The sequence below is a fragment of the Spinacia oleracea genome, chromosome 4 (assembly GCF_020520425.1).
Source record: "Spinacia oleracea cultivar Varoflay chromosome 4, BTI_SOV_V1, whole genome shotgun sequence".
In the NCBI taxonomy this organism is placed as follows: domain Eukaryota; kingdom Viridiplantae; phylum Streptophyta; class Magnoliopsida; order Caryophyllales; family Amaranthaceae; genus Spinacia; species Spinacia oleracea.
The window spans coordinates 76,666,211-76,693,999 of record NC_079490.1 but is presented as its reverse complement, the minus strand read 5'-3'; the positions used below and the strand labels follow the sequence as shown (position 1 = coordinate 76,693,999).

The 27,789-nt window shown below is 36.2% G+C and overlaps 1 protein-coding gene across 1 annotated transcript; it reads left to right on the top strand.

Moving 5' to 3' along the window:
- Positions 1-7,015: 7,015 nt before the first annotated feature.
- Positions 7,016-7,664, top strand: LOC110781541 (DNA replication ATP-dependent helicase/nuclease JHS1-like). The gene is made up of 3 exons (XM_056841884.1): positions 7,016-7,081; positions 7,204-7,308; positions 7,425-7,664. The coding sequence occupies exons 1-3, from the start codon at positions 7,016-7,018 to the stop codon at positions 7,662-7,664; spliced, it is 411 nt and encodes a 136-aa protein (XP_056697862.1).
- Positions 7,665-27,789: the final 20,125 nt, after the last annotated feature.

Here is a 27,789-nt window from a genome sequence, read left to right as displayed (position 1 = left end):
CTCTCTATATATAACAATATATGCTTGCAAATTATCATATTCATATTATTAATTTAGAGTTAAATTAAGGAAAATTTGTCAGAAAGGACCTTTTAAAACACAAAAATTGTGAGAAATGACCTTTTAAAAAAAAGTTGTGAAATGAGGCCCAATTCAATTTTTTTGTTGTGAATAAGGACCAAATGTGATTTTCCGTTGGTCAACGACTGCTTTCCGGCGTTGACTGGCACGTGACATGCACGTGTGTCATTTTTTAACAGAAAATTATTATTTTTAAAGTTCCCTCCAATATATCCCCCCACCCCTTTACTACCCCAACTAACTTTTCCAGGTTTTATTTTTAAAAAAAAATATGGCTCTCTCTCCTCTAGCCTCTACCATTTTCTTCCTCCTTAAGACCACAAATTTATTCTCTTCAGTTGAAATCAATCAAATTTGCGCAACCCATTTTCTTGTTGGGAATTTTCGTACGAGGTTACATTAAAAGCCCCAATTTTTTCGCTCAAATTTCTCCAATTTTTGGAATCTTCAAATTAGGGTTCTTGAGCTTAATTTTTCTAATTTAAAGATTCAAAAAGTTGGAGAAATTTGAGCAAAATTTTTGGGGCTTTTAGTGCTACCTTGTACGAAAATGCTTGACAAACAAATGGGTTGCGCGAATTTGGTTAATTTCAACTGAAGAGAAGAAATTCGTGGTCTTAAGGGGGAAGAAAATGGCAGAGGCTTGAGGAGAGAGAGTCGGATTTTTTTTTTTTAAACCTGAAAATGTTAGATTGGGTAGTAAAAGGGGTGGCATAAAATATTGGAGGGAACTTTAAAAAATAATATTTTTTGGTTAATAAATGACACAAGTGCAGGTCAACGCCGGAAAGCAGTCGTTGACCACCGGAAAATCACATTTGGTCCTTATTCACAACAAAAAACTTAAATTGGGCCTCATTTCACAACTTTTTTTTAAAAGGTCCTTTCTCACAATTTTTGTGTCTTAAAAGGTCTTTTCTGACAAATTTTCCTTAAATTAAACTAAAGAAGAGATACTTATTGTACGTGGAATATTTTTGCATAGCCAAAGTTCCCGGTACGGCAAAATAAACAAAGATATGGAACCTGGTCTAACGGCCTTCGTCATTATAGCCAGTGTTATGTTCGCATTGGCGTTTGCCTTTGCCATGGTACGGTTGTTTTGTTACCGATATTATGGTATTCCGGACTCCACTATCGTTGTCGAGTCTCGCCCAATGGGGTGGCATGGCCACAACCACCACCGTCATCACCATGACCACGCAGTAGCCCACCATCATGCTACGGCACACAATATGCACACAAGTACACAACCGCCGCCCACAGTTCAGCAACTACATGTGCTGTCTAGAAGAGATGGTGTTAATTGAATCACAAATTCTACTCCACATGCATATGTAGCTAGTCTCATTCTTTCATTACTTATTTTCATTATATAACACTGTAAATGACTTGTGTCAAAAAATAACTACTCCGCATTGTAAATGACTATTTTTGTTTTGCATCTTGATACAAATGATATTTTACACCTTCGTCTATGTAATTGTATTTACTATTTAGTAAAATTTAGTAACTTTGATTGACAAATACAACACTGAATCATCTAAATTATGTTTCAATTGGTAAGAAATAAGTTAATGCAAGAAAAAATTACCGAGTATTTAGCTTATGCCAAATATTTAAGTTCAATAAATACTAGGTGATGAGAACAAGGCCATACTTTGTAAAAAGAGAAATTTTACCTGGTGACCTCGTTTTAAACATTGTATATGGTGGAAACAAAAATATTGTAGTTTCTAAAATGACCCTAGGGTTACTTTAGAAAATAAAGTACTTCATCCGTTCCTTAAATATTGCAAAAATGATTTACCTTAACTCCTCCAACGCACTACATTGACTCGTAATATTTCAAATTATGTATAAGTGATCGAACATTATAAAAATTTGATATTTAAAAAATATAAATCGACATGAATCTAACATGATTCCACGTGACAGTAGCGAGCCCAAGGTATATTATGCCTCTATAGGTGACAGCTGGACCAATAAAATAAAAGATGAGTGTAAAAATAAATTATTTTACGGTTTTTTCATGAAATGCCCCTGGGGTTTCACGAAATTCATCAAATACCCCTGCGTGTTTCAAAATACATAGTATACCCCTGTTTTTCTCGTATTGTTCACCAAATACCCCTATTATGACTTTCCGTTAGTCCTCCGTTAAGTCATATTTATAATTCACCAAGTACACTTAATTATAAACTTATTGCACAATATACACCTATTATTAAACTTATTTGCACCAAATACCCAAAATGCTTTTAAATTTCAGAATTTAATTCTAGCTGCGTATGCTATCATTAATTTTGTGTTTACACCAAAATCTAAATACGCATGAAGTACATTATAAGCACCAAGATCAGATGGCCATAATAAAACGACAAAACCAGAGATTATCAGATTGGGTGTTGCCATGCCAACTGCAAACATCATCCTAACATTGAAATCAAGCTATCAACTATTTTCAGTTGACCAAAATTCATCAAAATTTTGTGTTCTAATGATCGTACCAAAAGCCAACCTATCTACTAAGGTTCTGCTAATGATCCTATCAAAATTTTTTGTTCTAATGATCCTATTAATTCACCAAAATTGTTTTGTACTATGTGTCAAGAGGAATTTACAACTCTGAGTTTATGTAAAAGCCAACTATCAGTAATGACAAATGATGTGGTTTTTCAATTTCCATGATCTCTCTAAATCCCCACAGAATTTTCCCTCCGTGTTGATCCCTGTGATAATAACATGTTCATACATATCAAGCAAAAACTTAAAAAGAGGCACCAGTAGTTATCGTATTATGTCGAAGAAGCACAGACATCAGCCACAAGGAAATGAAGTTGTTTTCGCAAATGCAGTATCTGCAACAAATCACAACCGCGTAAAATTGCTGAGTCTACCACAGAAGATCTTGGAAAAGGGACATACCAAACAAAACTTCCACAACACTGAATATTTGGCTCGCGTCACCTAAAACAAGACCGAACATGGTACCACTTCCATAGCACTAAGGTTCTGCTTATGAAATCGCTGCTTGCTTCTTTTATATGGAAAGAAAAATGAGTATATATATATGTGTTTAACATCAATTATACATGCCCAATTACATTAAACAAATCACAAACGTAAACCCCCAAATTCGAAATCAAGGGTTTGGCTAACAAAATCGACTCAAAATTCAACAAATTTGAACGAAATCCAGCCAAATTTGAACGAAATTATGTAACAGATTGAATTTAAATGGTAAAAATTACTCTCCCACAAAATTTCTTGGTTTAAGGAGAAAATAGAGTTTCTAGGTTCATGATGATGATGATCGACGATGATGATGATATGAGGAAGATAGTGCACTGGGTTTTGGGAGAAACAGAGTTATGATGATATGAGGAAGATAGTGCAAAATCTCAGAAGAATTGTGCAAGTTTTTTTTCTGTTGAAATCATTAAGAAAAAAGAAGAAGAAGAAGAAGAATAAGAAGAAGAAGAAGAAAGAAATGGTGGGAGATGGGTCGAACAACAGAGAGGGGAGGAGCGAGAAAAAAACTAAAAAAAAAAAAGTTAAATGTAGAATAATGGGTGAGTAAGGGTATATAGGTAAAGTAACACTAACGGAGGACTAACGGTCGTTAAGTCTAGGGGTATTTGGTGCACTTTAAGTTTAAATAGGGGTATACTATGTATTTTAAAAAACCGATTATTTTATGTAGTGTGGCCCCCTTCAAATAAAGATACTCCGTAAAACAGAATATTGCTATACTTGTACAAATAGTACGCAGTACTACTGTTAATTACACGGGAAGTTGGAAGGTGTACTTTTATCTTGGGTTTGGCACCCTAAATTTCCGTTTTATTGTTTATACACACACATTTTTTCCACATAAAATAACAATTATGTCTGTTTTATTGGTGTTAACTTAAGTGATGCATATATCTTTCCTACTGACCCACGGAGTATCTTTAATGTTTTTGACACTTCGACTAGTTAACTTTATTTTGTTTTGCAAACTAGTTGTTGGACCGTGCGCTAGCGCGCACTGTCCCCCAAGATATAAAAACCTACTTTGTTGAAAAAATTGTCTTGCAAAATCTAAACGAATGGCTAATGATATGCCCTGGCTAAACTTTTCCACTCTGAATGGCTTCATCCAATGCCATGGGGATCGATGCGACATTGGTGCACCATAATTTGCTAAATTAGATAAGACACATCCTGAAAAAACTTCCAAACGTGTTGCGATAACACCAATAATCATTTGGTTTTCCAGCACTCATCATTTTAGAGCTTCAACGTACAACCATATAAAGTACCAAGATTCACCTAAAATTAGGAAGTGGTAAAGAGAGCAGAATATTCTTTCAATTTCATACTTTCAAATACGCCATGAGCTCATGTTCCTACGCAATACCTACGTATCTTTCGCCTGCAATTGCCATAAAGGATACAACTTAATACAACACCAACGTTGTTTTTTGTGCTACTATGAGCTTGAAAATGTTGTTTCGGATTACCCCTTAATCAAAGTACATATAATTCCAGCATGTAATTAAGAAAAATGGTTCCTGCCGGTCTTTAACACTACTCATGCATATATCATTTTGATAATTATGATTCTTAATTAACAAAAATACAACAGATGCATACATCAATTCTCCTTCGTACAAAACAACTCATCATGAGGTGAAACGCAAATCCCAGTTTGAGCTAGCTAGCACGAAGCATCGCCTCCACCAGAAGTTGATGCCAAATATTAGATGACTCTTATCATTACATAATTTGATTGACCACTTGACTTCTTCAGACAACTGAAATATACATATAGATGTATTCCATATCCCTTTAGTGTCTCCTTCAGGAATAACTCTCTTGTATAGCATTTCTATGACAACCCCATAAGTTGCTGCAATGGCTCACGCTCCTATATTGGCAACATTCAGCCAGAAAAATTAGTTGCTTTATTGGTTTCCTTTTTATCCCTCCCTGATATGCACTAACTAAAACTTATCTTTCCTAAAACATTAACTCTGTATAACTATAAATTCCAAATTTGCTTTAATCAATGGGAATACGCGATCCTTCTCTTTAAGTTCTTAGTTCTAAAGGGAAGAAAGGCAAAAATGCAAAGCTTTGTCCACAATATCGTTCAATATCTTTCCACAAGATCATGCATTACATTACTGTACGTAACAATCAAGTCAGCCAATGTAATCTACAGATTTCAACAAATACAAGCAGAACACAATGCTCAGAAGTAAAGCAAAAAATCAAGCAATTATAATCCATTTCATCTTTTACATAATGCGAATCAACACGAAATATGACATTCAAGTTTTATATAGATATAATTATTAAAAGTTAACTGGTTCATTTTGATAAACTTATATGGGCTAAGACGCTAAGTAGTTCATAAGAGCCATCCGCACCGCAACCACAAGAACGAATAATATCAGTCTTAGCCAAGACTTTGTAAAACAAATCATCATATGTTACTGATCGGCTCCATGTATTGGTGATATTGACATGATTTATTTATTGGTCCAATAGATGTTCCTTTAAAGCAAAATTTAAATGAAACCCGTAGTTTTAAAATGTTACTTTTGTAGACTAATTACATTATTACATGAGACTTTTTGAAGTGAAATAAAAATGGTAAGAAAGCATTGCTATGGAAATAATAAGAGAAAGCGAAAGAATAACCTCAGAATCAACAATTTTGTAGTTTCAGTTGTGTCGATTAATCTGGGTGACATGATTGATTGTATTCACAATCACATCCTCTCTTGTTGGGCTCACTATGAACTGCGGCTGCTCATTTGACGTCGCCATTTTCTCCTCCAATTCCCCTGCTAAATAAATCCACAAAACTGATTACACAAACCAATCTAGAAAATAACCAATTTCCTATTTTTTGTCTGTCCTCTTCGAGGACTCGAAAGACAACGATGGCAAGAAGCTAGATAAACAAAGAACTAAATTCCTATTGGCCATTTCCTGCGATTCCTTTTTTCCCTTTTTCCCCAGTGAAAAGGGTCTGATCTTGATAGCATGCAGACAAAAAAGGGAAAAGAAGCACTACCTCAAAAAACGATGCCACGATATCCTTTATACGCTCACTTATAAGTTTAGACATTCCATCATCAACTGTCGAAATATCTACATATCTTCATATCTCAATCCAATAAAAGTTCCAAATACTAATCAACATGTGATGTTATGACATAGATGGACAATCAAGTTAATATATACCTTTCAATATGCTCCCATTGTTTTACTTGACTGTCCTAAAAGAAAAGGGAATTTTTTTGTTGCGAACCACCGATAACATTGTCCTGTGTTTACTCTTACCTTTTTCTGCTGAGCCTGCATATCGTCCACCTTTAAAAAAAAATATAAAACACATCTTGATAACTTACACTTGTTAGGTACTATGTCTTGCTTCTGATGTGTCATGTTTCTATAGAGTTTCTCACATATTGTAATTCTCCATGTTTCCTAAACAGATATTGAGCACCGAGTCCAACAATCTTGCAGTTGCAAGTGGTATTATCACAGATATCAGTCGCTCTCATGTTTCAGTAAGGACTTTTCAGATTTAATGTCCTTTTTTATGTTTTACGTTGGTGTTTTGTTGTGAGGCATGATCTAATTGTTTTGAATTGTGCCCAATGTCAATGTACTCATTGCACATTTTTCTCCTGTTAAAATTTAGATTTCATGTTTGAAGCGCTTGCGGCTTCCAAGGAGTACTATAGCTTCAATGTCACAGGATTTATATCAGGAAGTCTGGCGGATAGAGAAGGATGAATTTGCTACATCCTTCGCTACCATGAGGTAACTCTCTGGAAGTGCTGCCACTATCGTAATTGGTGTCAATAAAATGGCTAAATAGTCCAATTACACTCAATGCCTGCTATTTTTCCCCCAAGGTTCAACATGCATGGTACAACTCTTTCTGCTAAGTGCACAAAGTGATCGTTTGAGGAAGCTAATTGTGGATCTCGAGGTGGGTCTTATTCTCGAGGTGGATCTCGAGCTAATTGTCTTATTCTTGAGGAAGCTAATTTTGACAGCCTTAATTTGATGTAGTTGATCTTAGTGTTTTGATTCAACAATGTTGTTCTCTAGGCTCCTAGATTCGACAGTGGGTCTATACTTAGCCAAGATCCTGCTATATCCTACATTTGGTCTGAGAAAAATTTAAATGCTGATCAGCGCAGGGCAATTATCAAGGTGAAATTTGTGTTTGGATGGGTTCTTATCCCCCCACCCCCCCTCTGTTTTCTGACGTGCCTATTTCATGTGCTGGTATTTCCTGTTAAATGAAGTAAACTTAAATCCATATGCAGATTCTCACAGCTAAAGATTACGCTCTTATTCTGGGAATGCCTGGGACTGGAAAAACGTCCACTATGGTATACGCTGTCAAGGCTTTGTTGATGAGAGGAGCATCTGTCCTGCTTACATCATACACTAACTCGGTTGTTGATAATCTGCTTATCAAACTAAAAACTCAGGTTATTTCTGTTTTTACTACATCCTGTAAAGAAAACGAATGTAATTGGTCTCCCAGTTTAGCAGTTATATGATTAATGTGTGCGTTGTGACCGTTGTCTAGCACATTTACTAAATCATACTGAATTTTGTTCATGTTTTTTGGGAACTGGACTTTGTTCCAGTTTTGAGAACTGCTTTTTATTTCTGCTTTATCATAAAGAGGTAGTTACACTTGAGTTATTTATATTTTCACCCTTTCATTTAGAACACAATCAACATACTACATTTGCTGTAGAGCTTTTTTTAGTATATTAAATATATTATTATGATATTCAGTATTGACAGAGTTTGGGATCAAGTATCTTACCTGGACCTGGAAGTTTGGCCTTGAGCCCAGTTTAAGGCACATAATTTAAGCTTGAGCTTATGTTGGATATGAACTGGTTCAGTTTTATGAATTTAGAGTCTTCTAGATTTTTCTCCAATACAAGGGATCTTTATAATACTCATATTTATACCTTTATATTGGTTTAATCCCACAGCTTTTACACACTGTTGTTTATTATGAGCTGAGGCAAGCCCAACTATTTTGGAAAAGTCTGGCTCTTGGCCATCCTTGTTATCAACTTTTTTGGTTGGTTTTTGATTTTATCAAGAGTCTGAACAGATTTACTAGGGTGTATTTGATGGATTACATGAGTCCCAGTGTTTGAACTCCCATCTATTCTGCATCAGTTTATGGCTCGTTTTTGGAGATCTTGTTTGCTATTTTGTATATTCATGATTTCCCCCCTAGTTATGGTTCTATAAGCAAATACTCTTTTACTTTATACAACCAAAATAAGGTATTAGTTCAAATATTGTTTCATCCGTTGCTATGGTTATAGTTATTCTCTTATCCTTACTGAAAGGTGGATTTCTCAGGAGATAGACTTTGTACGTATTGGACGATGCGAAGTTGTGCATAAGGAAGTTCAAGGGCATTGTCTGTCAGGTTTTTGCTCATAGTACTTACTATAATCTTTTACAAAGACTACTTTAGTCTGAGGAGGATAATCTTTTACAAAGACTACTTCAGTTCCAAATACTAATCAACATGTGATGTTATGACATAGATGGACAATCAAGTTACAATGCATATATATAAAAACTCTTGTATTGACAGTCAAGTAAAACAATGGGAGCATATTGAAAGGTATCGCCGAGTGAGTTTCCAGATATATATATATGGAAAAAACTCTTGTACTATTCCTGGAATAATGGCACACGTATCAAATGAAGCATGCATAGAAGCATTAGAGGTGGCAATTTCTTTGACTGTGATCCTTAGCTTAGAGATAGTTTCTAAATTCAATATTTGGCCTATGAAGTTCAAGAAAATGATGTCAACGGTTCATAACATTGCAGTGTACTTCTTCCCCGGTAACAGGTATTCATTCTTATCAACAACATATGTAAATCAAATAAGTTCCACGAAATCTCTATTTTAGTAAAGCTGTCATTTATCTTACATAGGTGAAAGAGTGTATGACTGCCTAGTGGAAAACATTATTGAACATGAATTCGCCATGATTTCAAGGATGTAAATTGTTGCAATATATGTAAATTCAGTCACCCTAACACCAATTGGATTCTATTAAAAAATGCTCCAAAAATAAATATAGTTTAGTATCACAGACAAGTAGATGTACCTTTTCCGACCCAAAAATATCATCATCAATTAGCTCCCTAAAACTCCGTTTACCACCTAAAATTTAAGAAAAAAAAATTGACATTACTTTCAATAATTCAAAATCTTCATATTTAATCAATAAAAATATTTAATTCTAAAGAGGACGACAAAGGAGAAAACAAAAGATGCCTTGCTTGCATAAAAAGCTAGATGAATATCTCACTCAGGTCCATAATGAAGGAAGACTAACAAACCACTTTGGATCTGCACCACCTTGTGTCCGCACCACTTTGTCTGCATCACTTGGGTCTGCATCACATGAATTTTCTCGAAGGTCTGCATCACTTGGGTCTGCACCACTTTGGATCTGCATCACTTGGGTCTGCACCACTTTGGATCTGCATCACGTGGGTCTGCACCACTTTGGATCTGCATCACTTGGGTCTGCACCACTTTGTCTGCATCACTTGGGTCTGCACCATCAGAGCTTGGTCATAGATGATTACACTAAAGTATGAAGGTCTACTGAAGCTGCAGATTCATGATAGCTAAGACGACAAGAAGATAATGACGCAGACAAGCAGATTTGAAAAACCGGAGCACGGTATGCAGTAAGAGTCGGAACGATGCCGTTGCATCCTAAAATCACACCTCACAAAAGAAAATATGAACTTTTAGTCTTTCGAAAACACCAACTTCATATAGAATACAAACACACTAAGAAGATTTTAAGTACGTGAGATTAACATATGATCAGATTGATCACAAAACTAAAATAAAAAATTAAATCAATTTGTCCAGACTGATACATTTCATAATACAAAACATGAAATTGGACAAATGCAAAACTTTATTAGATGAATTAATTAGACATCAACAGGTCAGATTTCATATACTGTGTGAAATAATCACTTCTGGTGCATTCAATACAAATTATAAATATTGCAAGGAAGTTAAAGCAAGAAGGTCAAGAACATGCAAACATAACTGTGGCAATCCACGGTAACATTATATCTTTAAAAAGAAATAAGGTTTTTCTTACCATGGGTAGATTTTCAAGTAGTTGAGTTTGCAGCCTTATTCGATCTCGGCAACTGGAACATTTTCAGATACCTTCTTCTGAGATCTCAGTCTTATAGAGCTAGAAGGCTCTAACTTTTAGAAGAAAGTCTCTTCTTGGTTTGCATTGCCAACGTCTTGATGCTTTAGACTTAATTATTCACCCCAGTTCAGTAAGATTCCAAATAAGGAGGTTGATTGCAAATCCTAACAAACGTGATATGTGTAGATGACAATTATCCGCAACACTGGATAAACTAACAGGCAATGCAAAATGATAACAAATATGGCAATAAGATAGTAATGTTTAGAGAAAGATGAAGCGAGATGAAAAATAGTTGGATGTAAAAAGCTATTCAACTACTGATAATTCGCCACCCACAGGACAATGCGAAGACTTTTAGGAGAGTGAAAAGAGAATGTAATTGCCAAATAAAATAAAGATTCAAGTAGGACAAAAATTGAATCATATCTGGAAAGATCATACAAATTTCAAGTAGAATTATCAAGGCACTTTTATTAAAGAATTGGAAACTCGCCGCCATATCAGAAAATTATATTTTTGAATCATTAAAAAATACAAATAAAATCAACAGAAAAATCGATAGAAAATATGGAGTAGATAATTATCGAGAATTCGGTATCCAAGATAAACCAACTTCAACAGCTGGAAAGGGATTATCAAATTTGATAGTTCATGTGGAAATAATCATATTTGTTCTAAAGATTAAAAAAATATATGAAAAGTTGTCTTCTAAAAGAACCTAGCAAGCTCTCCCACATCTATAGTTAGATGACGAACATGAAGTATGTAACTCAGCACTACATGATACTTCTAACCCAGTTTCTCAAGTTCGTCCATAACACAGTTTGTAATGCATGGAGTACCTTCAATATATTAACATAAATAACCCATTGTTCAAAACAATATACAAACTTTACACAAAGATCACAATAATCACTCACATTTTGCATACAAGCAGTTAATCATTGTTTTCTCCAAATCCAACAGCATAAAAAATATGCAATCAAAAACCCACCAGGTGAAAATTTTATCACAAGTCAACAAAACCTAATCGCTAAGAACCACTTTTCTGCAATCAATAAATTCAGCCAAGAAAAAAGCACATTTCCAACTAAAATAAATAATCAAATAGAAAGCAGTACTATATTTCTATATCAAAGAAACAAATAATTTGAGGTTCTCACTTTATTTTGGATGGAAAGATTGATAAAGTTGGTATCAACAATTACCTGATAAGGAGGTCCCACCGTCCCAAGGCGGTAATATATTTGAAAGCTGGGCAGATGAAACATTCGGCCAGAGAACACACACAACCAAAAAAAACAACGAATTTTATCAAATTAGGATCAACTGGATCATATTATATGAAGTTGTTAAACCAGAACTCTCTGGAAATAGTTTTAAAATCTATCTGGCCAATTCCTCACCTGTTAGTAAATCAGATACATCACAAGCTCAACAATCACAAACCTAAATCTAAGACTAAATGCTCTAGACTTCTAGCTAGTGCTTCTAATTTCTAAAATAGTCAACACTGCAACCCATTGTTTCTGCTTTCAAAAACTACACTATGACATAATTGTATTAAGCCAGCAAAATTGCATCAATTGAGAAACAATTTCAAACTCACAATGCATACATTTACCAAAATCAAATAAATGATAAAAAAAAATTAAAACGCAAAAGCAAAAAAAAATATAGTGTAAAATAAAAATATACAAGTACTACTTCTTTTGTCTGCAATAGGTACTTCTTTTGAATAAAAATCTATTCAAGTTGTTTAAAAATATACAAGTATTACTTTTGTCTGCAATAGGTACTTCATTTTTATTAAAGTAGAGCATGCTTACGCCAACTGGCAGCTTGGAGTGGATAAACACCCGAGCAACTTCTTATCTGGTGTTCTGAGATGGGTCTGAGATAGATGCAAAGCAAGCAAGTTTAAGAAAGGGCGTGTTTTACTCAGAGCTTAGCGGCTGCGCGTAACATTTGGCTTGAAATAAATGATTCATACTGGAATCAGAAAGTTACATCTATAGAACATACTGTAAAGAAAGTTAAAATTGAAATCACGGGTAGAATACAGGGTATTACTGTTACACCTAGAAGAATTAGAGTAAATAATAGAAGTTGGTGTGGGTCCTCAAATTGATGTATAGAGATGTATTTAGTTAATCTAGGCTCAGAGTCCCTAGATGGTGGTTGATGTTCCTATGGCTGTAAGGGTGTCCTTCTTAGAAGTTTATCCTTTCCTGCAGGATATGAGGTCGCACTTTGGTGTTGTTCATATTTCATTACACTTGTTTGCCAAAGAAACAAAAAATCTTATTGTGCCACTGAGCTTGCAAGCTAAGTATGACAAAACAATGCAGAAGATACAATTACCACGAGGACAATAGAAAGGACCAAGTCAAGAACCAAGTCAAGAAGCTCAACACCAACAAAACCCTAATCTAACCTCACCAACATCGGTCATGAAGAGCAGATTGTATGATGAGGAAACACCATGCATATATGTTGGAAATTCGTTCAAAATTGAAGTTCAAATATTTCACCGAATTTTTGGCACAATTATAGAAATTAGGTTTTCGATTCGATCTACATATTTCAATTACCTTAATCTCCTGGTATCATTCAATGTTCAAAGACCCAAACCCAGACCCAGCCCCGCCCCGACAATGCGAGACTCATCACCGCCATCGACAAGAGAGGACCACCTACAGAAACGCCTACTATAGGATCTACTTCTTCTATGGGTCTGGTTAAGGAACCAACCTTGAAATTTCTGGTCACAATTCTTAGCATAATGCCCAATTAACCCGCAACTAAAACACTGAACCCTAGAATTCAAACTTACTGGGCATTTCAAGGAAGAATGGATGAATCTTTTGCAGCTACTACACTTGCTCCCAAATGGTGCAACATCAATGGCTTCCGGAGAATGTTTGAGGTCGGAAACGTTGAATTTGATGCTGAATTCGACGTGATCTCCTCCTTTGATGGAACTTGAGGAGATAGAAAATGGGGAGACATATATTTTGGGAATTAGGTGGTTGTCGAGGAGTATATAGTCGACACCCTGTGCATCGAGCCACTTCGTTGTTCCAGTTTGCTTCTGCTTGCTTTTGTCTTTCTCACTATCGTATCACCCGCCATTGGTGAAGCTCTCTGACGCGTGAATTAGGATGAAGGAAGAGGGGAGGTTATGGGAGGTAAGATCGAAGAAGAGAAAGGTAGTTATAACAGATCCAGTTACTACCATGAGAGAAGAGGAGAGGGAGAGCTGAAGAACAAAACAAAAGTTAGGGCTTGTTTAGGAAAGCAGGAAGATAATTTTGGGACGGAGGAAGTATTTTATTATTCGCTTATTATTATTACTCCCTCCGTCCCGGAATACTTGAAACCGTTTGACCGGCACGGAGTTTAATTCATTATAATTGACTTCTTATTTAATTGAAAGGTACTCCCTCCGTCTCTTTTTGTTCTTTACGTTTTCCTTTTTGGGTGTTTCAAAATGTTCTTTACATTTCCTTTTATATTATCACATAAATGATTTAATATACTATCAAAATTTGTACCCAATTATTATATTAACCAATTAAATCAATTGAGTCATTTAATCCCTCACACTTTTCCATAAAGATATTATTATTTTCTCATTTTCCCAATATCAGAATTTTGATAAGAGTGAAAACATTATAAATAAACGTAATTTTCCTCGTTTACATGAAAAAATTAGAAGAATCTCAATACATATTAATTAGTCGTTAAAACGCGTGCAAAATAACAAACGTAAAAAACAAAAAGAGACAGAGGGAGTAGTTAGTAGTGGGGTATTTTTTTAATATAGATAGTTGGATGTGGTTGGGGGTCATGAATTTTTTAAAGTTTATTTGGGATAGTAAGGTTGTTGGTGGGCCCTTAGGTAAGGTGAGAAAATAATAAAATATTATGTAAAGTTTCTATTTTTAGAAGTGTTTCAAGTAATCCGGGACGGCCCGATAAGGAAAGCGTTTCAAGTATTTCGGGACGGAGGGAGTAAATAATACTACATCCGTTTCATAAACTTATTTATAGATACTATTTGCACAAATATTAAGACAAAAAGTAGAAAAGTTTGTTAAATATAAGAAAATATAGATAAAGAAATCGAAATGTGTAAAAACATGGGTGTGTATAAGGAAAAATAAACAAAGTAAGAGAAAGTGAATTGAAAATTGTAAAATATTGTGGGGTAAGAAGGGTAAGGTAGTAAATTTTCATGTCTAGAAATAGAATAAATTAAAGTATAAAAAATATTATAAAACGGACTAAAACGGAAAGTGTAAAGATCATTTTGAAACGGAGGTAATAGCTATTAATCACTTATTAAAAAAAAGTTATATGTCGATCATTGTCAATGGAAAAGAAAAAATGGATGATCTGATTGTAGTTTCTTTTGAACTTTATCTTTTATTTGTATTATAATTGTTCATTCTAAAAAATATGTCGACCTCCCTCCCTCCAAGGTTAAGTTCACTCCATCATGGTTATGCCTTCGCCCTTGGGGATGGAGCTGTATCTTGGAAATCTTGCAAGCAATCTTGTACTGAATTCTATGACTAATATATAATACAAATGTATTGCTATTGAGTTGGTAGGTTATGAGGCAAAATGGTTGAGGAATGTGCTTGCAGATATTCCATTGTGGGAGAAGCCAGCTCCTTTAATTGCAATTGTTATTTCAAACAACCATGCCTGTAGTGGTGAAAGACACATTCGTTTGAGGCATAAAGCCGTCAAAGATATGTTGTATGTTGAGTAAATCTTTAAACTGTGTAAAGTCTGAAATGAATAAAGCGGATCCGTAAATGAAAGGCATATGACGAAAACTAGTTTTGGAAACATTGGAAGGGATGGGCTTGAAGCCCATTGGATGAATTGTAAAGTAATGAACTCTTACTCTCAGAGTTCAAAGGACGACATTATGATACAATTTGGAAGCACAATTTTTTTTTTTTTTGTCCATCCCCTAAATGTTATTATGTGCTTGCTACAATCGGAAAGAGGTTGAGCATACGGCTCTTAATGAACCCATATCCATATTTTTGGTGGTGTGAAGGTAACTCACACTTGATGGGATTCACCTACGAAGGTGTTGAAATGTGGTTGCTTCCTATGAGAACTGCGATATGGGCTATTCTCTAGAGCACTTATGACCATATCCAGGTCGTATGGCCAACGTAAGACGTCACTTTTATTCGCGGAGTCAGAATATCATACAAATTTAGTTGCATGCTTTGAGTGACGGGTTTCTAACTCCCTATCAAGTTCAATACAAAAGTCACTTGGTAGGAAAGAGATCATAACTCAAATGTCATTAAGTGTTAATTCAAGTCAAAAGACATTGACAACTATTCAATTGTTATATTTTGTCCAAAACCAATTCTTTCTTTTCTTTCTTTTTCATATCTTCGAACCTGTGGGGGATTGTTGGAAGTTTTTGTTGGAAAATACAAAAGAAAAGAGGGTAACATAACAATAGAGTTTTTGTCCCACATTGAAATAAGTCTTCATTTCCTCCTTGTTTATATATTGGGTTATAGGTGTAACTCTCGTTTGAGAAAGTTTGAGAGTGGTATGGGTGGACACATAACTCAAGCGCAACGCCGACCAGTCAGGCTCGGGCCACGGGCATTGGGAATGCGATGCGCGGGTGTGGTGTGGGTTTCTGGCCTTACATATTCTTTTAGGTACCGGGCTGTTTTGGCTAAAACATTGTTACGGGAATCTGTATTGATTATGTAACCGTTGCTTTAATTAGCCTTAATGACAACCGTTACAGATTTTATCATTCTGCCGTTTTTTCTCATCTCTTGCTTTTCATAAAGTTAAAACTTTGTACCTTCTCAAAAAACGAAGACACGATAAACAGTTCCAAAAAATCATAAGGAAGGAATTCTAGAACCATTTGACTTAGAGGATTATGGTAAATGCGAATCATGTTTACTTGGCAAAATGACAAAGCAACCTTTCTCTAAAGTTGGAGAAAGAGCAACTGAACTATTGGGTTTAATCCATACAGATGTATGTGGACCAATGAGTACAAATGCTGGAGGTGGTTTCAGCTACTTTATCACTTTCACTCATGACTTCAGTAGATATGGTTATGTCTACCTAATGAAGCATAAGTCTGAATCCTTTGACAAATTCAAGGAATTTCGGAGTGAAGTAGAGAATCAATTAGGCAAGAAGATTAAGGCACTGCGGTCTGATAGAGGCGGTGAATATCTGAGCTATGAATTTGATGACCATCTGAAAGAATGTGGAATTCTGTCAGAATTGACTCCTCCTGGAACACCGCAATGGAATGGTGTGTCGGAACGGAGGAACAGAACCTTGCTAGACATGGTCAGGTCAATGATGGGTCAGGCCGAACTTCCAATAGAATTATGGGGACATGCAATAAATACAGCTGCAATCACTATAAATAGAGCTCCGTCTAAAGCTGTCGAAAAGACTCCATATGAGTTATGGTTTGGAAAGCCTCCATATGTGTCTTTTCTTAAGATTTGGGGATGTGAAGTATACGTCAAACGATTAATTTCAGACAAACTTCATCCGAAATCTGACAAATGTATCCTTGTGGGCTATCCAAAGGAAACAAAGGGGTATTACTTCTACAATACATCTGAGAACAAGGTATTTATTGCTCGAGATGGTGTCTTTTTGGAGAAAGATCACATTTCCAAAATGACAAGTGGGAGAAAAGTAGACCTCGAAGAAATTCGAGTCGAACAACAAACTCTAGAGAATGCTCAAGATGACATTCAGGATGAAACTCAGACATCTTTAGAAGAATCTGGTGAGAATCATGGTCAATCTAGAAATGTTACCCCGCGTAGATCGCAAAGATATAGATCTCAACCGGAAAGGTACTTAGGTATTTTGACGAACGAGAGCTATGACGTTCTATTACTTGAAAGTGATGAACCTGCGACTTACAAACAAGCTATGACGAGCCCTAGCTCCAAGCAATGGCAAGAAGCCATGCAATCTGAATTAGACTCCATGTCTGAAAACCAAGTATGGGATTTGGTCGATTTGCCAGATGGCTACCAAGCCATTGGAAGCAAATGAGTTTTCAAACTGAAAAAGGACAAGGATGGGAAACTTGAAGTTTTTAAAGCTAGATTGGTTGCAAAGGGTTACAGGCAAGTCCACGGTGTGGATTACGATGAAACCTTTTCACCAGTTGCAATGCTAAAGTCTATTCGGATAATGTTAGCAATCGCTGCATATTAAGATTACGAAATATGGCAGATGGATGTCAAAACCGCTTTCTTAAACGGCGTTTTAACAGAAACTATGTTCATGACACAACCTGAAGGTTTTGAGGATCCAAAGAATGCTAAAAAGGTATGCAAGCTAAAGAAATCAATCTACGGATTGAAGCAGGCATCCAGGAGCTGGAATATACGTTTTGATGAAGCAGTCAGTGACTTTGGTTTTATCAAGAACGCAGACGAATCTTGTGTATACAAGAAGGTCAGTGGGAGAAAAATTGCTTTCCTAGTATTATATGTCGACGATATATTACTTATCGGAAATGACATTCCTATGTTGAACTCTGTCAAGATTTGGCTTGGGAAATGTTTTTCGATGAAGGATCTAGGAGAAGCACAGTACATATTGGGCATCAAGATTTACAGAGATAGATCTAAAAAGATGATTGGACTTAGTCAAAGCACTTATATCAATAAGGTGCTTGATAGGTTCAAGATGGCAGACTCCAAGCGAGGCTACCTACCCATGTCTCATGGAATAACTCTAAGCAAGACTCAGTGCCCAAAAACACTTGATGAGCGTAGACGAATGAATGGGATTCCATATGCATCATTGATTGGTTCAATAATGTATGCTATGATATGTACACGCCCGGATGTTGCGTACGCACTCAGTGCTACGAGCAGATACCAGTCAGACCCAGGAGAGGCGCATTGGACTGCTGCCAAGAATATTCTGAAGTACCTGAAAAGGCACAAAGATGACTTCCTGGTCTATGGTGGAGATGATGAATTAATTGTTAAAGGCTATACGGACGCAAGTTTCCAAACCGACAAAGATGATTTCAGATCACAGTCTGGGTTTGTCTTCTGCCTCAACGGAGGTGCAGTAAGCTGGAAAAGTTCTAAGCAAAGCACCATTGCGGATTCTACAACTGAAGTGGAGTACATTGCTGCACATGAAGCAGCAAAGGAAGCTATATGGCTAAGGAAGTTCATAGGTGAACTAGGTGTAGTCCCCTCCATTAAAGGACCAATAGCCCTGTATTGTGATAACAACGGAGCTATTGCACAGGCAAAGGAGCCTAGACACCACCAAAGAGTCAAGCATGTACTTCGTAGATTTCACCTTCTACGAGAGTTCGTTGAAAGAAAAGAAGTCGAGATAAGCAAGATTGGAACTGATGACAACATATCAGATCCATTGACTAAACCTCTGCCGCAGGCGAAGCACAACTCGCACACTGCAGCCATGGGAATCAAGCATATTGGAGAATGGCTTTGATGTCCTTATTTAATGTTTTAAAGTTTTAGAGTTTAAATCTTTGTAAAACATTATTGGTTAATCATTCACAATAAATGAATAGAATTCATTTTTCCATTTAATTTGTGGTTTATTAAATGATGAGTCCCTTCAATTTGACGATATATTCAAGATAGACTGTCAGGACCAGTCCTGTGACTAAGAAATGTCTATCAAGTGAACTTGAATGTCAAAAGTTGAAAAAGGTCCCTGGTCGGAGTTTTCTATAAAATTGGACGCATAGAAAGCGTTAGACGACTAGAATGCAAGATGACTAGTAGTTTTGTTTCTTGAACTATGTGGACATGGCAATGTCATAATCATTTGCATAGATACTTACTTTGGGAAGACTAGTATCGGACAGACCTATGAAACTTTACTGTAAGAGATGAAAATCTGTCATAAGTAAATTTCATTAAAATTATTAGACACTAAATCCTCAATACCTGAGTGATTTGAGATTACTTGTTTGAGAACTGGTTACTTTGACGTTGACCAACCGTCGCACCGTAAAAGGAGGCTATAAAGGCAACGCTCAGGTAATCACCTATCAAACGAAGTCTAATCTCAAGATCGCAAGATTGGGATTGTCCTCCCATAAATCGGGATGAGATGCTTAAAAGTTGTACAAGGCCACTCGGAGAGCTAGAAACTGTGAAATGCATGGTCGTGCTCAGATGAATCATAGGTTATGATTATCTGCTTATTTGATCAGTTGAACTCTGAAACCGAGAAACACCTCTGGACATAATAAGGATGACAACTCTTACCTTATGTTCAAGAGCAAGCATCGAGCGACAAAGGAATTAGGAAATGCACACTTGTCCCTAAGGACAAGTGGGAGACTAAAGGAAATAATGCCCTTGGTCCAAGTATGCATTCAATGTCAAGTCTAATAAATGCGGTTCAGTATTAATTAACAAGTTAATAATTCAGTGAGATCAAGTGAGCTGAATGCCTAGCTAGAGGCCGCTTCAGTTCAAGTGGAATTAATGATATTAATCCACAGCTTACTCTTGACTGAACCCGTAGGGTAACACAAATAGTACGTAAATGGATCAAGTATTTAATGGCATTAAATACTCTATCTATGGATATTCGGAATCGACGGATCTTGGTTTTTCAGTGGGAGCTGAGATCGTCACAAGCAAGAAATGAATACTCCGGAAACGATGATATTGCCGGAAACGGAAATATGGATCGTATCGGAAATATAAATATTATCCAAGTCGTAGATGTTGCCGGAAACGAAAACATGGTACGTATCGGAAAATATTATCGGAAATGGAAATATTGCCGGAATCAGAAATATTGCCAGAAACGGAAATATTGTCAGAATCGGAAATATTATCGGAATCGGAAAATAGTTCCGGAAACGGAAATATTAAATATTTGTTCGAAACGGAAATTAATTCCGGAATCGGAAATATTAAATATTGTTCGTATCGGAAATGAATTCCGGAACCGGGAATTTAATCGGAATTTATCGTACGAATAAGCATCGGACGAGGCCTGCCGGACGAAGGCCCAGCACGAAGCCAGGCCATCGCCCAGCAAGCAAGGACGCGCGCACGCCCAGCCCAAGGCAGCGCCAGGCCCACCGCAAGGCAGGCCCAGCGCGCCAAGGCAATGCTGCCCAGCGTGGGCTGCGTGGGCCGAGCGCACGCGTGCGGGCGCCCTCGTGGCTCCGTGCGTGTGTGTTTGTGTCCATGGACAATTCCTAAATCTATTAGGATTTGGTGTGTGATTAAATTCCTATTCCTATTAGGATTATTTAATTAATTAGAGTCCTTGTAGGATTCTAAGTTTAATTAAATCGTATCCTACTAGGATTCCAATTCCCTTTCCAAACCTCTATAAATAAGGGCCTAGGGTCATAAATTATAGATACGATTGAAGTATTCAAAAGGGTAAGTTTTGAAAGAAAAATTCAACCACTCTCTTGCACAATAATAGTCGATATTCCTGAGCACCTTAAGGGCGATTCTAGTTGGTCAATCTTGAGGCGGATCCGGACGTACTGTGGACTATCTACGGAGGGACGACACTTGGAGTCCTAAAGACTTGTTCTTGTTCGGTTCGGGCGCAGCTAAGGAAGGCACGCTACAAAGTGTATGCATCTATACTATGCTAAATGATTATGTGTAAATAATATGCTTTCCTGGCTTTATGGTTTTTCCGCATGATTTATGTATTGTCATATGTATCATAACCTAACAATTAATCCACTTAACCCACCCATTAACCCATTTTCCCCTTAATTACTTTTTTCTTTTCTCTCACCCCTTTCCTTCTTCCTTTCCCATTAACCCACTATAATACGATTTCACCGGCAACCACCCCCATTTTCTCTCTCCTTATTGCCTTCCTCTTCCTCTCCTCCGCCGCCACCGTAAAAGTCTCCCCATACACCTTCGGCTCGATCACCACCATTAATTATAAACACAAATAACTGTCTGATTTCCGGTAGTTCTCAGATTTTCCGGCGTCTCTAATCAATTTTTCCGGTAACAATCAATCAATTTTTTGGGCAAAAATCAATCAATTTTTTGTGCGAATTAGAAATTGAAATTTGGTCGGAAACTCGGAATTGCCTATGTCGGGACTCGGATCTTGGAATTGTGGATTAGAGATGAATTTGGGAAGATCAATAAAAAATACGAGTAGTTTATGCCTGAAGATTAGAGATTTTGGTAAGAAATCATATATTGAGGATGTAATTGCGAAAAATCTACATTTGTGTGTCGAGATCCCTTTGTTGTAATTGCTATGTTGTTTGTTTTTTCTACCTGGAATTCAGGAAAAAATATGATAATTATGTTCAATCCAATTGGCTCTCCCCACCTACCCGAATCTCCACCACCACAACTGCCATTGTTACCGCCAGTCCACCACCGAGCCCATTCCCCCCACTGACCTTTATAACCAACTCCGACGGGTCGAGCCCATTTCTTAAAATCTATGTTGGAAACTCGGAATTTGGAATTGTGGATTAGAGATGAAGGGGAAAGGTTTGTAGGAAGGGAAGGGGTTAATTAATTAGGGAAGGAGGTAGGAGGAGATATGGTGTTGTTATTGCAGTTTGGTGGCGGAGCAGCTGGCGTCACACACAGGTGAAAGAGGAGATATGGTGGTGTTATTATTGGATATGATATCTTGATTTCTGGGTGGGTTAGTGTGTTAATGGGTAGGTTAGTGGGTTAATGGGTAAGTTAATTAGGTTTGTTAATGGGTGGGTTGATTATGGGTGTTAATTAGAGATTAGTTGGGTTAATGAGACGATAATGAGTTAATTATAGGTTTGATGACGTCATTAAAGATATTTGGTGGATTAAGTTTTGAAATAGGGGTATTTGGTACATTTAGTATTGGAATAGGGGTATTTTATGAATTTCTGAAAGTCGAGGGGCATTTGGTGAATTACGCCAAAATTCGGGGGTATTTCATGAAAAATCCGTAAAGTAATCCTATAAGCTTTGAAAAGTATAAACAACAATAACTTTCCGCGGTCTTCATATTTTTCCCTCTCTATATATAACAATATATGCTTGCAAATTATCATATTCATATTATTAATTTAGAGTTAAATTAAGGAAAATTTGTCAGAAAGGACCTTTTAAAACACAAAAATTGTGAGAAATGACGTTTTAAAAAAAAAGTTGTGAAATGAGGCCCAATTCAATTTTTTTGTTGTGAATAAGGACCAAATGTGATTTTTCGGTGGTCAACGACTGCTTTCCGGCGTTGACTGGCACGTGATATGCACGTGTGTCATTTTTTAACAGAAAATTATTATTTTTAAAGTTCCCTCCAATATATTCCCCCACCCCTTTACTACCCCAACTAACTTTTCCAAGTTTTATTTTTAAAAAAAAATATGGCTCTCTCTCCTCTAGCCTCTACCATTTTCTTCCTCCTTAAGACCACAAATTTATTTTCTTCAGTTGAAATCAATCAAATTTGCGCAACCCATTTTCTTGTTGGGAATTTTCGTACAAGGTTACATTAAAAGCCCCAATTTTTTTGCTCAAATTTCTCCAATTTTTGGAATCTTTAAATTAGGGTTCTTGAGCTTAATTTTTCTAATTTAAAGATTCAAAAAGTTGGAGAAATTTGAGCAAAATTTTTGGGGCTTTTAGTGCTACCTTGTACGAAAATGCTTGACAAGCAAATGGGTTGCGCGAATTTGGTTAATTTCAACTGAAGAGAAGAAATTTGTGGTCTTAAGGGGGAAGAAAATGGCAGAGGCTTGAGGAGAGAGAGTCGGATTTTTTTTTTTAAACCTGAAAATGTTAGATTGGGTAGTAAAAGGGGTGGCAGAAAATATTGGAGGGAACTTTAAAAAATAATATTTTTTGGTTAAAAAATGACACAAGTGCAGGTCAACGCCGGAAAGCAGTCGTTGACCACCGGAAAATCACATTTGGTCCTTATTCACAACAAAAAACTTAAATTGGGCCTCATTTCACAACTTTTTTTTTAAAAGGTCATTTCTCACAATTTTTGTGTCTTAAAAGGTCTTTTCTGACAAATTTTCCTTAAATTAAACTAAAGAACAAATACTTATTGTACGTGGAATATTTTTGCATAGCCAAAGTTCCCGGTACGGCAAAATAAACAAAGATATGGAACCTGGTCTAACGGCCTTCGTCATTATAGCCAGTGTTATGTTCGCATTGGCGTTTGCCTTTGCCATGGTACGGTTGTTTTGTTACCGATATTATGGTATTCCGGACTCCACTATCGTTGTCGAGTCTCGCCCAATGGGGTGGCATGGCCACAACCACCACCGTCATCACCATGACCACGCAGCAGCCCACCATCATGCTACGGCACACAATATGCACACAAGTACACAACCGCCGCCCACAGTTCAGCAACTACATGTGCTGTCTAGAAGAGATGGTGTTAATTGAATCACAAATTCTACTCCACATGCATATGTAGCTAGTCTCATTCTTTCATTACTTATTTTCATTATATAACACTGTAAATGACTTGTGTCAAAAAATAACTACTCCGCATTGTAAATGACTATTTTTGTTTTGCATCTTGATACAAATGATATTTTACACCTTCGTCTATGTAATTGTATTTACTATTTAGTAAAATTTAGTAACTTTGATTGACAAATACAACACTGAATCATCTAAATTATGTTTCAATTGGTAAGAAATAAGTTAATGCAAGAAAAAATTACGGAGTATTTAGCTTATGCCAAATATTTAAGTTCAATAAATACTAGGTGATGAGAACAAGGCCATACTTTGTAAAAAGAGAAATTTTACCTAGTGACCTCGTTTTAAACATTGTATGTGGTGGAAACAAAAATATTGTAGTTTCTAAAATGACCCTAGGGTTACTTTAGAAAATAAAGTACTTCATCCGTTCCTTAAATATTGCAAAAATGATTTACCTTAACTCCTCCAACGCACTACATTGACTCGTAATATTTCAAATTATGTATAAGTGATCGAACATTATAAAAATTTGATATTTAAAAAATATAAATCGACATGAATCTAACATGATTCCACGTGACAGTAGCGAGCCCAAGGTATGTTATGCCTCTATAGGTGACAGCTGGACCAATAAAATAAAAGATGAGTGTAAAAATAAATTATTTTACGGTTTTTTCATGAAATGCCCCTGGGGTTTCACGAAATTCATCAAATACCCCTGCGTGTTTCAAAATACATAGTATACCCCTGTTTTTCTCGTATTGTTCACCAAATACCCCTATTATGACTTTCCGTTAGTCCTCCGTTAAGTCATATTTATAATTCACCAAGTACACTTAATTATAAACTTATTGCACAATATACACCTATTATTAAACTTATTTGCACCAAATACCCAAAATGCTTTTAAATTGCAGAATATAATTCTAGCTGCGTATGCTATCATTAATTTTGTGTTTACACCAAAATCTAAATACGCATGAAGTACATTATAAGCACCAAGATCAGATGGCCATAATAAAACGACAAAACCAGAGATCATCAGATTGGGTGTTGTCATGCCAACTGCAAACATCATCCTAACATTGAAATCAAGCTATCAACTATTTTCAATTAACCAAAATTCATCAAAATTTTGTGTTCAACCTATCTACTAAGGTTCTGCTATTGATCCTATCAAAATTTTGTGTTCTAATGATCCTATCAGTTCACCAAAATTGTTTTGTACTATGTGTCAAGAGGAATTTACAACTCTGAGTTTATGTAAAAGCCAACTATAAGTAATGACAGAGAATGATTATTAATTTGACAAATGATGTGGTTTTTCAATTCCATTATCTCTCTAAATCCCCACAGAATTTTCCCTCCGTGTTGATCCCTGTGATAAAAACATGTTCATACATATCAAGCAAAAACTTAAAAAGAGGCACCAGTAGTTATCGTATTATGTCGAAGAAGCACAGACATCAGCCACAAGGAAATGAAGTTGTTTTCGCAAATGCAGTATCTGCAACAAATCACAACCGCGCAAAATTGCTGAGTCTACCACAGAAGATCTTGGAAAAGGGACATACCAAACAAAACTTCCACAGCACTGAATATTTGGCTCGCGTCACCTAAAACAAGACCGAACATGGTACCACTTCCACGGCACTAAGGTTCTGCTTATTAAATCGCTGCTTGCTTCTTTTATATGGAAAGAAAAATGAGTATATATATGTGTTTAACATCAATTATACATGCCCAATTACATTAAACAAATCACAAACGTAAACCCCCAAATTCGAAATCAAGGGTTTGGCTAACAAAATCGACTCAAAATTCAACAAATTTGAACGAAATCCAGCCAAATTTGAACGAAATTATGTAACAGATTGAATTTAAATGGTAAAAATTACTCTCCCACAAAATTTCTTGGTTTAAGGAGAAAATAGAGTTTCTAGGTTCATGATGATGATGATCGACGATGATGATGATATGAGGAAGATAGTGCACTGGGTTTTGGGAGAAACAGAGTTATGATGATATGAGGAAGATAGTGCAAAATCTCAGAAGAATTGTGCAAGTTTTTTTCTGTTGAAATCATTAAGAAAAAAAAAGAAGAAGAAGAAGAAGAAGAAGAAGAAGAGAGAAATGGTGGGAGATGGGTCGAACAACAGAGAGGGGAGGAGCGAGAAAAAAACTAAAAAAAAAAGTTAAATGTAGAATAATGGGTGAGTAAGGGTATATAGGTAAAGTAACACTAACGAAGGACTAACGGTCGTTAAGTCTAGGGGTATTTGGTGCACTTTAAGTTTAAATAGGGGTATACTATGTATTTTACAACACGCAGGGGTATTTGGTGAATTTCGTGAAACCTCAGGGGCATTTCATGAAAAAACCGATTATTTTATGTAGTGTGGCCCCCTTCAAATAAAGATACTCCGTAAAACAGAATATTGCTATACTTGTACAAATAGTACGTAGTACTACTGTTAATTACACGGGAAGTTGGAAGGTGTACTTTTATCTTGGGTTTGGCACCCTAAATTTCCGTTTTATTGTTTATACACACACATTTTTTCCACATAAAATAACAATTATGTCTGTTTTATTGGTGTTAACTTAAGTGATGCATATATCTTTCCTACTGACCCACGGAGTATCTTTAATGTTTTTGACACTTCGACTAGTTAACTTGATTTTGTTTTGCAAACTAGTTGTTGGACCGTGCGCTAGCGCGCACTGTCCCCCAAGATATAAAAACCTACTTTGTGAAAAAATTGTTGAAATAATAAGTGCCAAATTTCACGGAAAATTGTCTTGCAAAATCTAAACGAATGGCTAATGATATGCCCTGGCTAAACTTTTCCACTCTGAATGGCTTCATCCAATGCCATGGGGATCGATGCGACATTGGTGCACCATAATTTGCTAAATTAGATATGACACATCCTGAAAAAACTTCCAAACGTGTTGCGATAACACCAATAATCATTTGGTTTTCCAGCACTCATCATTTTAGAGCTTCAACGTACAACCATATAAAGTACCAAGATTCACCTAAAATTAGGAACTGGTAAAGAGAGCAGAATATTCTTTCAATTTCATACTTTCAAATACGCCATGAGCTCATGTTCCTACGCAATACCTACGTATCTTTCGCCTGCAATTGCCATAAAGGATACAACTTAATACAACACCAACGTTGTTTTTGTGCTACTATGAGCTTGAAAATGTTGTTTCGGATTACCCCTTAATCAAAGTACATATAATTCCAGAATGTAATTAAGAAAAATGGTTCCTGCCGGTCTTTAACACTACTCATGCATATATCATTTTGATAATTATGATTCTTAATTAACAAAAATACAACAGATGCATACATCAATTCTCCTTCGTACAAAACAACTCATCATGAGGTGAAACGCAAATCCCAGTTTGAGCTAGCTAGCACGAAGCATCGCCTCCACCAGAAGTTGATGCCAGATATTAGATGACTCTTATCATTACATAATTTGATTGACCACTTGTCTCCTTCAGACAACTGAAATATACATATAGATGTATTCCATATCCCTTTAGTGTCTCCTTCAGGAATAACTCTCTTGTATAGCATTTCTATGACAACCCCATAAGTTGCTGCAACGGCTCACGCTCCTATATTGGCAACATTCAGCCAGAAAAATTAGTTGCTTTATTGGTTTCCTTTTTATCCCTCCCTGATATGCACTAACTAAAAGTTATCTTTCCTAAAACATTAACTCTGTATAACTATAAATTCCAAATTTGCTTTAATCAATGGGAATACGCGATCCTTCTCTTTAAGTTCTTAGTTCTAAAGGGAAGAAAGGCAAAAATGCAAAGCTTTGTCCACAATATCGTTCAATATCTTTCTACAAGATCATGCATTACATTACTGTACGTAACAATCAAGTCAGCCAATGTAATCT

Bases quoted from the DNA above. Each gene is read 5' to 3' on its own strand.
- LOC110781541 (XM_056841884.1), top strand. From the start codon at position 7,016: ATGGTACAACTCTTTCTGCTAAGTGCACAAAGTGATCGTTTGAGGAAG. The intron at 7,082-7,203 runs GTGGGTCTTATT...GTTGTTCTCTAG, and splicing joins AGCTAATTGTGGATCTCGAG to GCTCCTAGATTCGACAGTGG. The intron at 7,309-7,424 runs GTGAAATTTGTG...ATCCATATGCAG, and splicing joins AGCGCAGGGCAATTATCAAG to ATTCTCACAGCTAAAGATTA.